The 14,620-nt window shown below is 45.8% G+C and overlaps 1 protein-coding gene across 4 annotated transcripts in view; it reads left to right on the top strand.

Moving 5' to 3' along the window:
• Positions 1-4,596: 4,596 nt before the first annotated feature.
• Positions 4,597-14,620, top strand: part of RNF10 (ring finger protein 10) — a 42,859-nt gene continuing 32,835 nt past the window's right edge. The window contains exon 1 of one of the 4 annotated variants that reach the window (XM_034934650.3): positions 4,597-5,440. In XM_034934650.3, the coding sequence (XP_034790541.1) occupies positions 5,284-5,440 (157 nt within the window). In that variant the 5' untranslated portion in view covers positions 4,597-5,283. Of the gene's footprint in view, positions 5,441-9,838; positions 9,940-14,620 lie in introns of those variants that run through there. The other 3 variants (XM_034934648.3, XM_034934649.2, XM_055096256.1) reach the window with 3 other exon arrangements.

The following is a 14,620-nucleotide window of genomic DNA, read 5'->3' on the forward strand; positions in this document are numbered from 1 at the left end:
CATGGTGTGGTTAAAAAGCCAAGATCACGGGCCAATTCCTGCACACTTTGTTGAGCGTAAGAATCACTTGGTTTAAGTTTTAAAATGAAGATTCCTGGGTCCCCAACTACCAGAGATTTTGATCTGACCTATATCCCTTTAATCTCTATTTAAACAAATTTCTCTGGCGATTCTGATGCTAAAGATGCAGACCATTCTTGAGAAACATATGTTAGACTACTCTGAAAAATAAACATAGGACAGACTTCTTTGTTCTGTCCGTTTTATGAACCTAGGAAGCTCATAAACGGGAACGAAAGCTCTGGTATCCACTTAGCAAGCCAGAACCACCACTCACACTTGGTCTCCTGCTGACACAAAGCTACATTCCTAGCTCCAGGTGGCATGTCATGGGTGTTTTACTTCAGCCCCAGATTTTCAGTCTTTTTTTAATGGCAAGGGTAATGCAGACCGTCTTGTGCAAAATAAAGAATGGACGTTGTTGAGTTTTGCTTGGATTACTGTATGTTTCTGCTTTCATTCCATTTTAAATGTATGTTTCCTGTAAATATTTCACGAGGAGAAAGCGCCAATAGAAGAAACTGTTTTGAAATGAAAATTCTCTTCCTGGTTTAATATAGCCTGACAGATGGACACCTAACCGCTTTCGTTTGGGAAGTACTGCGCTGGGATTTCTGTTTCTTTCTCTTTTATTTTAAGAATGATAGAAGGTCCTCGTTGGTATAGTGATGAGAAAAAAAAAAGAAGGATACAAGGGCGAAATGATTCATCCATGTATTCATAATTCTCATGTCTTTGTTAAAAGAAATTAAGTGGCTGGGTGCGGTGGCTCACGCCTGTAATCCCAACACTTTGGGAGCCCGAGGTGGGCGGATTGCATGAGGTCAGGAGTTCGAGACCAGCATGGCTAACATGGTGAAACCCCGTCTCTACTAAAATACAAAAATCAGCCAGGCATGGTGGTGCACACCTGTAGTCCCAGCTATTCAGGAGGTTGAAGCAGGAGAATCCCTTCAACCCAGGAGTCACTAGTTGCAGTGAGCTGAGATTGCACCACTGCACTCAAGCCTGGGTGACAGAGTCAGACTCCATCTCAAAAATAAATAAATAAATAAATAAATAAAGTCTCATCAAAGAATCTTATATCTTCCATGTCTAGTTATATAAAATAATGGATCTCAGGATTTAGGGCTGTTCCTTCTGCACATCAGATTAAGTATCCAGACCAACAGTATTTCACTGTTCTCTTATTTCAAATGATTTGTGGAGGAAAACCTGTAAAAAGTGAAGTAGGATAAGGACTGTTGGAAGGTTTTTTTTTTTTTTTTTTGAGGTAGCGTCTTGCTCTGTTGCGCAGACTGGAGTGAAGTGGCATGACTTCGGCTCACTGCAACCTCTGTCTTCTGGGTTCAAGTGATCCTCCTGCCTCAGCTTCCCTAGTAGCTGGGATTACAGGCATGCGCCACCATGCCAGGCTAATTTTTGTATTTTTAGTAGAGATGGGGTTTCGCTATATTGGCCAGGCTGGTCTTGAACTCCTGACTTCAGGTAATCCACCTGCCTCAGCCTCCCAAAGTGCTGAGCCACCACTCCCGGCGCTAATTTTTGTATTTTTAGTAGAGATGGGGTTTCACCATTTTGGCTAGGCTGGTCTTATTTACTTATTTATTGATTCATTCTTTATTTTGAAACAGGATCTCACTTTGTCACCCAGGGTGGAGTGCAGTGGCACAATCATAGCTCACTTCTCACCCTCCCAGGCTCAAGCCATCCTCCCACCTCAACCTCCTGAGTAGCTGGGACTACAGGTGTGCACCACCACACTGGGCTGATTTTTGCATTTTTTGTTGAGACAGGGTTTTGCCATGTTGCCCTGAATGCTCTTGAACTCCTGGGCTTGGGCAATCTGCCTACCTCAATCTCCCAAAGTGCATGAGCAACCGCACCTGGCCCTGGTCATTTCCTTAATAGCATGTCTATGTGATCTTTTGAATCTCAAACTACTATGGTTGGAAGGGAATCATTTGTAATTTTCCAAAGTACAAATAGGTGTGGTATGATTCCCAAAGTCTTAGCGTCTATATCTGTAAACCATATGTTTTTGTTTTTTGTTTTTTAATTTTTAGTAGAGAATTGGTTTCACTATGTTCAGGCTGGTCTCAAACTCCTAACATCAAGTGATCTTCCTGCCTCAGCCTCCCAGAATGTTGGGATTGAGCTACCTTGCCTGGCCACATACATGATTTTCCCTTTTTTTTCTTTTTTTTTTTTTTTTTGAGACAGAGTCTCGCTCTGTCACCCAGGCTGGAGTGCAGTGGCCCAATCTCAGCTCACTGCAACCTCCGCCTCTCAGGTTCAAGCGATTGTCCTCCCTCAACCTCCCAAGTAGCTGGGACTACAGGTGTGCACCACCACGCCCGGCTAATTGTTGTATTTTTAGGAGAGACGGGGTTTCACTGTATTGCTCAGGCTGGTCTCGAAATCCTGACCTCGTGATCTGCCCACCTCGAACTCCCAAAAAGTGCTGGGATTACAGGCCTCCCAAAAAGTGCTGGGATTACATTGCACCTGACCCACATACATTATTTTCTTTCTTCTTTTTTTTTTTTTGAGATGGAGTCTCGCTCTGTTGCCCAGGCTGGAATACAGTGGCGCAGTCTTGGCTCCCTGCAACCTGTGCCTTCTGGGTTCAAGTGATTCTCCTGCCTCAGCCTCCTCAGTAGCTGAGATTACAGGCGCGCACCACCACGCCTGGCTAATTTTTTTGTATTTTTAGTAGAGACGGGGTTTCACTATGTTGGTCAGGCTGGTCTCGATCTCCTGACCTGTTGATCCACCCGGCTCGGCCTCCCAAAGTGCTGGGGTTACAGGTGTGAGCCACCATGCCCGGCCCCATATGCATGATTTTCTAAATCTCAGTCTGTATCTGTAAAATGAGGAACTGCTTGTCTCATAGGTAAGAACATCACTTGTTAGCTATGTGATAATAGGCAAATTATCTGGACTTTTGGAGTCCATTTACTCATCTTTAAATTTTATTTATTTAGGGACGGAGTCTTGTTGTGTTACCCAGGCTGGATTCATACTCTTGGGCTCAAGTGATCATCCCTCCTCAGCCTCCTGAGTAGCTGGGACTACAGGCACACTTAGTCTAAAATTTAGTTATTGAGAAGATTAAATGTGATAATGTTAACAGCTGTTAAATACAATTTATAGGAGCCCATTGTCTTGCACTGAGCTTCAGCACAGTAGACCAAACCAAAACAGAGTTACTCAAGGTAAATTTCTACCCAACCACGCCTAAACGAAATTGTTTATCTGACCTTCTGAGAAATCATCAAATCCCCAAACTGGGCAGTTTTACCCCACATAAGGAAGTCCATTCTGCTTAAACCTTTACAAGAAAAGTAATTTTGAAATGACTAATCTGCTTTTTGTTCTCTGTTTCTACTTTTTAAAAAAAAGTTTAGACAGGGTCTCCCTCTCTGTCACTCATACTGGAGTGCACTGGCACGATCGTATCTCACTGCAACCTCCAACTGCTGGGCTCAGGTGATCCTCCCACCTCAGTTTCCTGAGTAGCTAGAACTACAGGTGTGCAGCCACAGCCACTATGCTTGGCTAATTTTTTTTTCTTTCTCTCTTTTAAAGTTAGTATTATTCAAACTATTTTATTCAGAGCCCAGCTAATTTTTGTATTTTTAATAGGGTCCGGATTTTGCTATGTTGGCCAGGCTGGTCTTGAACTCCTGGCCTCAAGTGATCTGCCCCCGCCTCAGACTCCCAAAGGGCTGGAATTACAGGTGTGAGCCACCACGCCCGGCTGCCCAACTAATTTTTTAAAAAATATTTTTATTCTTTAGAGACAGGGGTCTCGCTATATTCCCCAGGCTGGTCTGGAACTCCTGGCCTCCAAGGATCCTTCCACCTCTGCCTCCCAAAGTGTTGGGATTACACGCATGAACCACTGCCTACGGCCTGTTTCCGCCTCTGTCTCCTGAGTAATGGGGACCACAGGTGCGCACTGCCACGCCAGGCTAAAGAAATAAAGTGATGTACTGTATGAAGAAGTGCCGTAAAGTGATATTAAATGTAAGGTATTGTCATTATTAACGTTATTATTATTATTCCTAATATGAGATAGACTAAAGGCCATAAATCAATTGGTATTAACGCTAGAATAAGAACCATAAATTGGCCGGGCGCGGTGGCTCACGCCTGTAATCCCAGCACTTCGGGAGGCCGAGGTGGGCGGATCACGAGGTCAGGAGATCAAGACCATCCTGGCTAACACGGTGAAACCGTGTCTCTACTAAAAATACGAAAAATTAGCCGGGCGTGGTGGCGGGCGCCTGTGGTCCCAGCTACTCGGGAGGCTGAGGCAGGAGAATGGCGTGAACCCGGGAGGCGGAGCTTGCAGTCAGCCCAGATCGCGCCACTGGACTCTAGCCTGGGCGACAGAGCGACTCCGCCTCAAAAAAAAAAAAAAAAGAACCATAAATCAAACGAGTCTATAAAGGAGTTCCACAGGTATTCCAATGTTTGGCTACATTATTATCAGTGTATATTATTATTGTTACTGTATTTTTAGTGTACTAAGTGAAAAACCTGGACTTGGAGCAACTGCAAGTCCCGTTATTTTGAATGCCCTCACAGTGGGGTTGGGGCGGAGGTGGGGGAGGAAATAAAAAAAACAAAACCAAAACAAACAAACAAACAAAAACCAAAAAACAAACCACGAGACCCGGATGTAGGCAAAAACTACATTTCCCAGAATACCTCACCCCCTCTCCACTATATATGCAGTCCATCCGGGTTCTTTGAGATGCTGTTTGGCGACTCGTCGCCATTCCCGGAGCAGGTCGGCTTCGGCCCAGGGGCGAGTATCCGTTGCTGTGTCGGAGACACTAGTCCCCGACACCAAGACAGCCAGCCCTCTCCCCTGCCTCGCGGCGGGAGAGCGTGTCCGGCCGGCCGGCCGGCGGGGCTCGCGCAACCTCCCTCGCCTCCCCTTCCCCCGCAGCCTCCGCCCCGCCAGGCCCGGCCCGGACTCCCGAGCCCCGGCCTCCTCGTCCTCGGTCGCCGCTGCCGCCGGGCTTAACAGCCCCGTCCGCCGCTTCTCTTACTAGTTTGAGAAGCCAAGGAAGGAAACAGGGAAAAATGTCGCCATGAAGGCCGAGAACCGCTGCCGCCGCCGACCCCCGCCGGCCCTGAACGCCATGAGCCTGGGTCCCTGCCGCGCCCGCTCCGCTCCGACTGCCGTCGCCGCCGAGGCCCCCGTTGATGCCGCTGAGCTCCCCCAACGCCGCCGCCACCGCCTCCGACATGGACAAGAACAGCGGCTCCAACAGCTCCTCCGCCTCTTCGGGCAGCAGCAAAGGGCAACAGCCGCCCCGCTCCGCCTCGGCGGGGCCAGCCGGCGAGTCTAAACCCAAGAGCGGTAAGGACGGGCCTGCGGCAGTGGGCGGGGGCGACTGCCCCTGCTGCTGGGGAGAGTCGTTGCTCTCATCGGCTGGGTTACTCGGGGACAGGCTCCACTTTCTTTTATAGCTCCTACCTGCCCTTTTCCATGGCTCTCATTATTTGCAGTTACATTAATGAGCGCTGTGCTGCGTGGTTTACGTGGATCATTTACATTAATACTCAAAACTGCTCGATTAAGCAGGTGCTGTTCTTATCCCCATTTTACATATGATGAGAAAGGGTAAGGTCACCCAGCTAGTATTTGGCTCACAGCAGGCCTTAAGACTTGGTTTGTGTGACTCATCAGTCCACGCTCCTAAAACCACTAAGTTGTTCTACCCTTTAATGTTGAATTAACATTGGATAGTGTTCAAGCTTAGACGGGTGGGTGAGGGCCCAAGGACCTTTCAAACTCAGATCTCTTATTTAATAACCTGGTCCCAGATCCATTCCTCTGTCGAAGAGGAAGTCATCCTTCAGTGGCTATTCATTGTGGGGTTAAGAGCGCAGACTATGAATTCAGTCTTTTTGGGTCCCAGTTTGCCAGACCTTGAGTGAGTGCCCCGAGTTTACTTACTTGTAAAGGTAGGTGGAGGTAATATAATTAAATAAACTTAAAAAACGTATTAAAAACAAAACAAATGAACTAAGGTCTTAGGGTATCTGACGTCTATTTTGCGCCAAATACACATAATGTCTATTGTTGTGTGTTGGACTATAGGATTGTCCTTTAACAGGGAAGGTTTTATTTCTGTAATCAAGTCTGTCAATATTATGACCGTGTTGATAATAGCTACCTTTAATTGAGGGCTTACCATGTGCCAAGTACTAGGTGAAGTTTTTACCTCTGTTTTCACTGTGCCAGTCACTGACTTGTCTACCAGGGTGAAATTGTTCATATTTAAAGAAGGAATAAACTGAGCAGGTAGGATGTTAGGAGTTGGCAGAGGCTAGAGTCCCGGTGTTCTTCATTTTATTTCGAAGTTTGTACTAATCTCTGCTCTCTTTTGTATTTCAGTTACATTAGCAGTAATAGGAAGGTGTTTTCAGCGACAGTGGGGATGTTGTGGCAGAGAGGGAAATATTTGAAGTCCCTAAATGTGGAGGTCCAGTTTAAAACTTGTCAAGATTAAAAAAACTGTTTAGAGTGAGACCGGGCGCGGTGGCTCATGCCTGTAATCCGAACACTTTGGGAGGCTGAGGTGGGAGGATAGCTTGAGCCCAGGAGTTTCACACCAGCTTGGGCAAGATAGTAAGACCCTCGTCTCCATCAGAAAAAAAAAAATTAGCCGAGTGTGGTGGCACACACCTGTAACCCTACCTACTTGGAAGGGTAAGGTGGGAGGATCGCTTAAGCTCAAGGAAGTTGAGGCTGCGGTGAGCTATATCACGATACTGCATACCATCCAGCCTGGGTAACAGAGACCCCCATCTCTTAACAGTAAAAAGAAAACTAAGGCTGACTTAAAACAAACAAAAAAAACAGAAAATTGTAAGGTCTGCTAACTCGCTCAGAGTTCACCTGCTGGATATGGCAAACTTGTTTACCTGGTGTGAGACCATTGGAGTATGGGTTCTCGGGCCGTGTCAGGAAATGGCATGTATGCAGACTGATTTTGCAGTTCTGCACATGCGTAGCTTTGCCATAGATCCCTCAAAAGATAGAAGGTAACCAGTCCTTTTGGTCAGTGTTGGAACTGGTTTAGAGTGGTCTGTTCAAAGCAATTGATAAGTAAGTTTATTTTTGTACTCTATTCCCAGATATATGTTAAGGATTTGGTTCTCCAACTGTGAATTCTCAACTAATTTTTCTGGGGCTCCTCTTTAAGCCACTAACATACATTCATTAGTCAGTTGCAATAAATGCCTTAAGTTTATTTCTTAGCAGTAGGTGAAAGCTTGTGACAACTTAAAATAAAACAAACAAACAGGTATTTAAGGAATTTTACTGCTATGTCCTTCACTTTGAATATGTTGGTTAGTGGAATTAACTCTGATTACCCAACAAGATGATACAGAATTCTATAGTAGTTTGACCAAAGCAAGTATTTGTCATTGTTAACATTTCAAATGGGCTGGGTGGCTATAATCCCAGCACTTTGGGAGGCTGAGGCAGGCCGATTACTTGAGCCCAGGAGTTCGAGACCCTGTCCTACAAAAAAATAAATGAGCCGGGCGTGGTGGCACGCACCTGTAGTCCCAGCTGTGAAGAGGCTGAGGCAGGGGAGGAGGAAGAGCACTTAAACCCAGAAGTTCAAGGTTGCAGTGAGCCACGATCACTCCACTGCACTCTAGCCTGGGTGGCAGAGCGAGACCCCGTCTCAAAACAAGAAAACTTCTGTAAAAACTCATGTAGGCCGGGTGCGGTGGCTCACGCCTGTAATCCCAGCACTTTGGGAGGCCGAGGCAGGTGGATCATCTGAGTTCAGGAGTTTGAGACCAGCCTGGCCAACATGGTGAAGCCCCGTCTCTACTAAAAGTACAAAAAATTAGTCCGGCGTGGTGGTGCGCACCTGTAATCCCAGCTACTCGGGGCTGAGGCAGGAGAATCCCTTGAAACCGGGAGGCGGAGGTTGCAGTAAGCCAAGATTGCACCATTGCACTCCAGCCCTTCTAAAAAAACAAAAACTCATGTAAAGGCCCTTTGTTAGATTTTACAAATACACATGTGTGCCTTGAGGCAGCATTCTTTTTTTTTGTTTAATGTGTGTGTTAGAAAGCTTGACCATGTTTGCCACCGCCAGTGTCTGCTTTTCTGGCTTCTGCTGTGCGTGTTCGCTTAGCAAGGAAGGATGGGCTTTGTAGCCAAATCCATGCTTCTTCACTAGCCATAATCCACTGCTTGCATTTAGGAACAAATTAAAAGGCAGAATATGTGGAGATTAAAAGGTTAGGAAACTCTGGATATTGGCTGATTTTTAAAGTTGAAACTAAGCTGCCTTAGGAACGTAACAGCTAAGACCAATGCTACTACAGCAGATACTCAGGAGCTCTGATGCAGTGACTTCACGATGAGATGGTTGCTCTAACAAAAGGGTACACTCAAGCTCCGCATAATCCCATAAAAAGATTTCTGCAGTATCTCATAAGCTGAACACTTCATATACTTGATTCTGCTGGGAATCATTGAAAGGACCTCTTGAATTACAGAGTACTGAGTTGAGGGGAAAACAAGCGTAAGGTGAAAAGATAGTTTATCTTTTGTCAAGGTGAAAAGAGCAAGACTTTTCAGTATTCAAATATTTAAGTCACTTTTTTCTCCCCCTTTTCTACCTCGTGGAAGAAAGCCCTTTGGTTTCTATTCTGTAAACTGTCATTAATGGCCATTTGCTTCCTAGCTACATGATTAATTTCTTTGAGATTTTGTTCCAGTGGCTGGCTTAAATTTGCCCTTCATTTGTACACAGGAAATATGTAAATTTGGCTACCAGGATTTTCTTGATCTTTCCAGCTAGAGTCGCATACCACAGTTTCTTTGCCTGGGCTAATTGCCCGAACATTTATATAACATTCCTTTTCTTGATTATATTCCTACAGCTTCATTCCAGTAGTGTTAATAGGTATTTCTGAGAACATGCAGCAGTAAATATCCCGTGAATATAGCTCAGAGGAGAGAAGGTGGGTTAGAAAGTGGGGAAAGTCATTTAGAGGGAGCAAAGAAAGAGAGTCAAGAGAGAAGGTAGGCCGTTTATGGGCAGGCAGTGGACTCTGGCCAGGAACCAGGCTCTTGTCCCATCCCCCTGGGCCGATAGAACTGCCAGGGAGGTTAAGGGAAGGTCAGGTATTATGAGGCAGTTATTTTGAGGTTGGTGGTATGAAGCACTGCCCTGGCATTCTTCCTGTTATTCTGGTACCAGAAACCAGGTTACTAGTGGTAATCTGCCTTGAAGAATGCCTCTGAGCTGTAAATGGACCTGGAGATTTTAATGGCTTTGAAAATTGAGGTGATTTGAAGCCTTCAGTAAAACCACTTAGAGAAATTAAAAGAATTTCAGGGCCTGTTGGCTGGATTCCTTGGTTTATATGGCTTCATTGGAAGTCTAGTGGGTGCTCTTGACAGGAACGCTTTGGATTTATTAATGATAGGCTTTCAAATCATAGTAAAACTGTGTGTCAGCCACTATGGTAGGCATTTTACAGAAGTTTTCTTTCTTAATCCTCATGATTCTATGAGGAAGTATGGTAGAATATTAGTCCTGTTTCACAGATAAGAAAATAGAGGCTTAGCAGTGTTAAGAGTGATTTGTCCAAGTAAATTTTTATGAAGTCCTAGGCGGTATTTTTCAATAAGCTTTGTATAATCACACTTAGCAAGCAGATAACTTACTGGCATGTGCATCATTCCTGATACCACCTCTCTCTTCCTTTCATTCAGAATTACTAATTTCAGCTGGATTCAATTTGTTGTCAGTTGATTCTGTAGTAAGGCCATATGTTGCCCCTCTGGAGGTGCTTGTCAACTACTCTGGATGATGGGTAAGCAACTTGCTTGTGATTACAGCATGAATCAGCAGCAGAAACTTGCTGACCGGTATTCTGACCTCTAGGCTGAGCCACCTGTTAGAACTAGAGCTAGAAATGAGGATGCCAAGTAATTTAACTGTGAAAAACTTGTGGCCCTTAATTTGGTAATGGGGGGAGGCTGAGATTTACCTACTGCTACTTGGTGGAGACCTTTCCATTAGGGAAATGTGGAACAACTGAGAAGCTGGGTTAAGTTTTTAAGTCATTTATTTGTCGACTCTGGAGCCTGAGTTTAGTGGTCTTGTCCATTTTGGAATGTGTCTTGACGGTAGTTCTTGGCAGTTGTTCTCAGTGGTGGCTGTGCATCAGAATCTCCTCAGGAACTTTTTTTTTTCCCTCAAGACATTCTTGCTCTGGCACCCAGGCTGGAGTTCAGTGGCGCGATCTCAGCTCACTTTAACCTCTGCCTTCCAGGTTTAAGCAATTCTTCTGCCTCAGCCTCCTGAGTAGCGGGATTGCAGGTGTCCACCACCACACCGGCCTAATTTTTGTATTTTTAGTAGAGATGGGTTTCACCATGTTGGCCAGGCTGGTCTCAAACTCCTGACCTCATGAGGAACTTTAAAAAAAAAAAAATAGGGGTGTGTGGGGCCCCTTCCTAGGAATTTATTATCTTTTTTTTTTTGTAGAGATGGGGGTCTCACCATGTTGCCCAGGCTGGTCTCAAATTCCTGGCTTCAAATGATCCTCCCACCTTAGCCTCTCAAAGTGCTGGGGTTACAGGCATAAGCCACTGTGCCTGGCCTTTTTCTGATTCTTTAAGCCTAGATTGAACCCGTGGGTCCTGGGCATTCATAATTTAAAAAGTCTGTGCAAGTGATTCTGGTGTGCAGCCAGGATTGAGAACCACCACTCTTGAGATTTAAAACTTCACCCATAGTTCCTTCTCCCAGGAACTTGATATTTTTTCTGTTTTCCAAAATCTAAAGTGGATCATCTTATCACTCCTGTTCTACCCTCGAGTTTTTCCCATGTATATCCTGGCAAGTTGTCCACAAAACATTTCAAAAATAATACTCTGAATTTTATCTCTGGGTCCCAGGCCTCATGGTACCTTCAACCTTTAGCTGCCTTTTGCCTGGGTCTAGAGATAAGAGCCAGTCTCTCACTTGACATATCTGTCTTCATACCCTTAGGTAACTGGAAGACGAGAAACGAGTTGATTTTGGCAACTAAAATCACTAATCATGATGTGGTCAGTTGTTATGTGTTTTGGAAATGAGCAGTTTACTGTCTGTCAGTGAGCATTTCTGTAAGCATTATGAAACTGTTTCCTTGCCAGTGTGGTAATAAGTGAAGAAATGAAGACAGCCTTCTTGCTGAGTGCCAGTTTACTTTCTTTTTTTCTTTCTTTCTTTTTTTTTGAGACAGAGTTTTGCTCTTGTTGCCCGGGCTGGAGTGTAGTGTTGCAGTCTTGGCCTTGCCGCAACCTCCACCTCCCGGGTTCAAGCTATTCTCCTGCCTCAGCCCCCGGAGTAGCTGGGATTACAGGCATGCGCCACCATGCCCAGCTAATTTTTTGTATTTTTAGTAGAGACAGGGTTTCTCCATGTTGGTCAGGCTGGTCTCGAACTCCCGACCTCAGGTGATCCGCCCGCCTTGGCCTCCCAAAGCGTTGGGATTATAGGCATGAGCCACCGTGTCTGGCCAGTTTACTTTCTTAATAAGCCCTTGCCATGTAGAATCTGGCTTTACCTAAATCTATGCAAACCGTGAGGTGCATCTTGAAAGCAGCAGTTAGGGTCAAACAGGTAGGGTCCAGGATCATCTGAAACAGTCTTGGATAATGAGGTTGGAGGATATGTGTTTTCTTTATATACCTATCCTCGTAGAATCTCCTTTGCTTGAGGTGATGTGAAATGGAGTTAAGGAAAGCAAAGCAAGATAATGTGGCTGAGTTAGCTGGGGTTCTGCATCCCCTGAGTTTTCCTTTTTTTTTTTTTTTTTTTTTTTGAGACGGAGTCTCACTCTGTCGCCCAGACTGGAATGCAGTGGTGCGATCTCCGCTCACTGCAAGCCCCGCCTCCCGGGTTCACGCCATTCTCCTGCCTCAGCCTCCCGAGCAGCTGGAACTACAGGCGCCCGCCACCACGCCTGGCTAATTTTTTGTATTTTTAGTAGAGATGGGGTTTCACCATGTTAGCCAGGATGGTCTCTATCTCCTGACTTCGTGATCCACCTGCCTTGGCCTCCCAAAGTGCTGGGATTACAAGCATGAGCCATCGTGCCTGGCTTTTTTTTTTTTAGAGACAAGCTCTCGCTCTGTCACTTAGGCTGGCATGCAGTGGTGCAAACATAACTGACTGAAACCTTGAACTCCTTGGCTTAAGAGATCCTTGAACTCTTGAACCACTGTGCCTGGTTTATCTTTTTCTTTTTTTTTTGAGATGGAGTCTCACTGTGTCTCCCAGGCTGGAGTGCAGTGGCGCAATCTTGGCTCACTGCAAGCTCCGCCTCCCAGGTTCACACTGTTCTCCTGCCTCAGCCTCCTGAGTAGCTGGGACTACAGGCTCCCGCCACCACGCCTGGTTAATTTTTTGTATTTTTAGTAGAGACGGGGTTTCACCATGTTAGCCAGGATGGTCTTGATCTCCTGACCTCGTGATCCGCCCGCCTCAGCCTCCCAAAGTGCTGGGATTACAGGCGTGAGCCACCGTGCCTGGCCTTTTTCTTTTTTTGAGACAGAGGCTCACTCTGTAGCCCAGGGTGGAGAGCAGTGGTGCCATCATCCTTGAACTCTTGAACCACTATGCCTGGTGTATCTTTTTCTTTTTTTGAGACAGAGGCTCACTCTGTAGCCCAGGGTGGAGAGCAGTGGTGCCATCATAGCACACTGCAGCCTCAACCTTGGCTTAAGCAATCCTTCCAACTCAGCCTCTCAGCTAGGACTGCAGGTGTGTGCCACCACATTGGGCTAATTTTTAAATTTTTTGTAGAGATGGGGTCTTGCTATGTTGCCCAGGCTGGTCGCAAACTCGTGGACTCAAGTGATCCTCTTGCTTTGGCTTCCCAAAGTGTTGCGATAACCGGCATGAGCCACCAAGTCCAGCGCTGAAACTTTGCTTTCTAATTGTTACTACTAGTGCCATGTTTGACACTAACTGTTGCTAACTGAAGTAATAGGTAAAAGTTTAGTTTTTAAGTTCTAACTTTATTTATTTGTTTTTTGAGACAGAGTCTCACTCTGCTGCCCAGGCTGGAGTGCAGTGGCATGATTTCAGCTCACTGCAACCTCTGCCTCCCGGGTTCAAATGATTCTCATGCCTTAGCCTCCCAAGTAGCTGGGATTACAGGCGTGTGGCACCACACCTGGCTAATGTTTGTATTTCTAGTAAAGATGGGGCTTCACCATGTTGGCCAGGCTGGTCTCGAACTTCTGGCCTCATGTGATCTGCCTGCCTTGGCCTCCCAAAGTGCTGGGATTACAGGCATGAGCCACCATGCCTGGCCTTAAATTGTAACTAAGGTAAGGGTCACTGTCCGTAAGCAGGATTTAAGGGTAACTGGTAGGAGTGAACCTAGCCTGTTTCTGTGACTGTTCTGTTTACATTGCTGCCATTTCACATGGTTTAGATTGACTCCCAGGTTTTAGGTGGTCAGGTTTGGAGAGAATGACATCTCATTTATACAGTGAGGTTGACAGACTATGGGCGTGAAGTGGTTGCTTTCAAAATTTGGTCTCTGATTTATTAACTTACATTTTCTTCTTTCTGAGGCATTGTTTAACCTTGAATTTATTTAGCCTGCTATAAAAAGCTGGTGATTGTACTTACCAAGAAATAATTTTTTCTAAGTTTAAAAAAAATTACTCAGATAATATTACAGGTCTGCAGACAGGTACTTTTGTATAGTTATATCAGAATCTTAGAGGGTGAGGCCTGAGCATAGGAATTCCGTAAAAGCTCATCTGTGTGATTCCTATGAACTGGCAAGATTGAGAATCATTGTAATAAGATAAAAGTGGGGCCAGACCCCATGGCTCATGCTTATAATCCCAGCACTTTGGGAGGCTGAGGTGGGAAGATCACCTGAGCCTGGAGGATCGCCTGAGCCCAGGAGTTTGAGACCAGCCTGGGCAACATAGTGAGACCCCCGTCTGCACAAAAAAATTAAAAAATTAGGTCAGGCCTGATGGCTCACGCCTGTAATCCCAGCACTTTGGGAGGCTGAGGCTGGTGGATCGCTTGAGCTCAGGAGTTTGAGACCCGTCTGGGCAACATGGCAAAACCCCGTCTATATCAAAAATATAAATTAAGCCAAGAATGGTGTATATGCCTGGAGTCCCAGCTACTTGGGGGGCTGAGGCAGGAGGATTGCTTGAACCCAGGAGATGGAGGCTGCAGTAAGCCGAGATCATGCCACTGCACTCCAGCCTGGGTGACAAAAGTAAGATCCTGTCTCAAAATAAATTTAAAAATTAGCTGGGTGTGGTGGTGCACACCTGCAGTCCTAGCTGGGAGGCTGAGTTGGAAAGATGCTAAGCTGAGGTTGAGGCTGCAGTGTGCTATGATGGCACCACTGCTTTCCACCCTGGGGGAATAAAACATGCTGGGCGTGGTGGCTCATGCCTGTAATCCCAGTACTTTGGGAGGCCGAGGTGAGTGGATCACCTGAGGTCAGGAGGTCGAGACCA

Source organism: Pan paniscus, chromosome 10 (assembly GCF_029289425.2).
Source record: "Pan paniscus chromosome 10, NHGRI_mPanPan1-v2.0_pri, whole genome shotgun sequence".
NCBI lineage: Eukaryota > Metazoa > Chordata > Mammalia > Primates > Hominidae > Pan > Pan paniscus.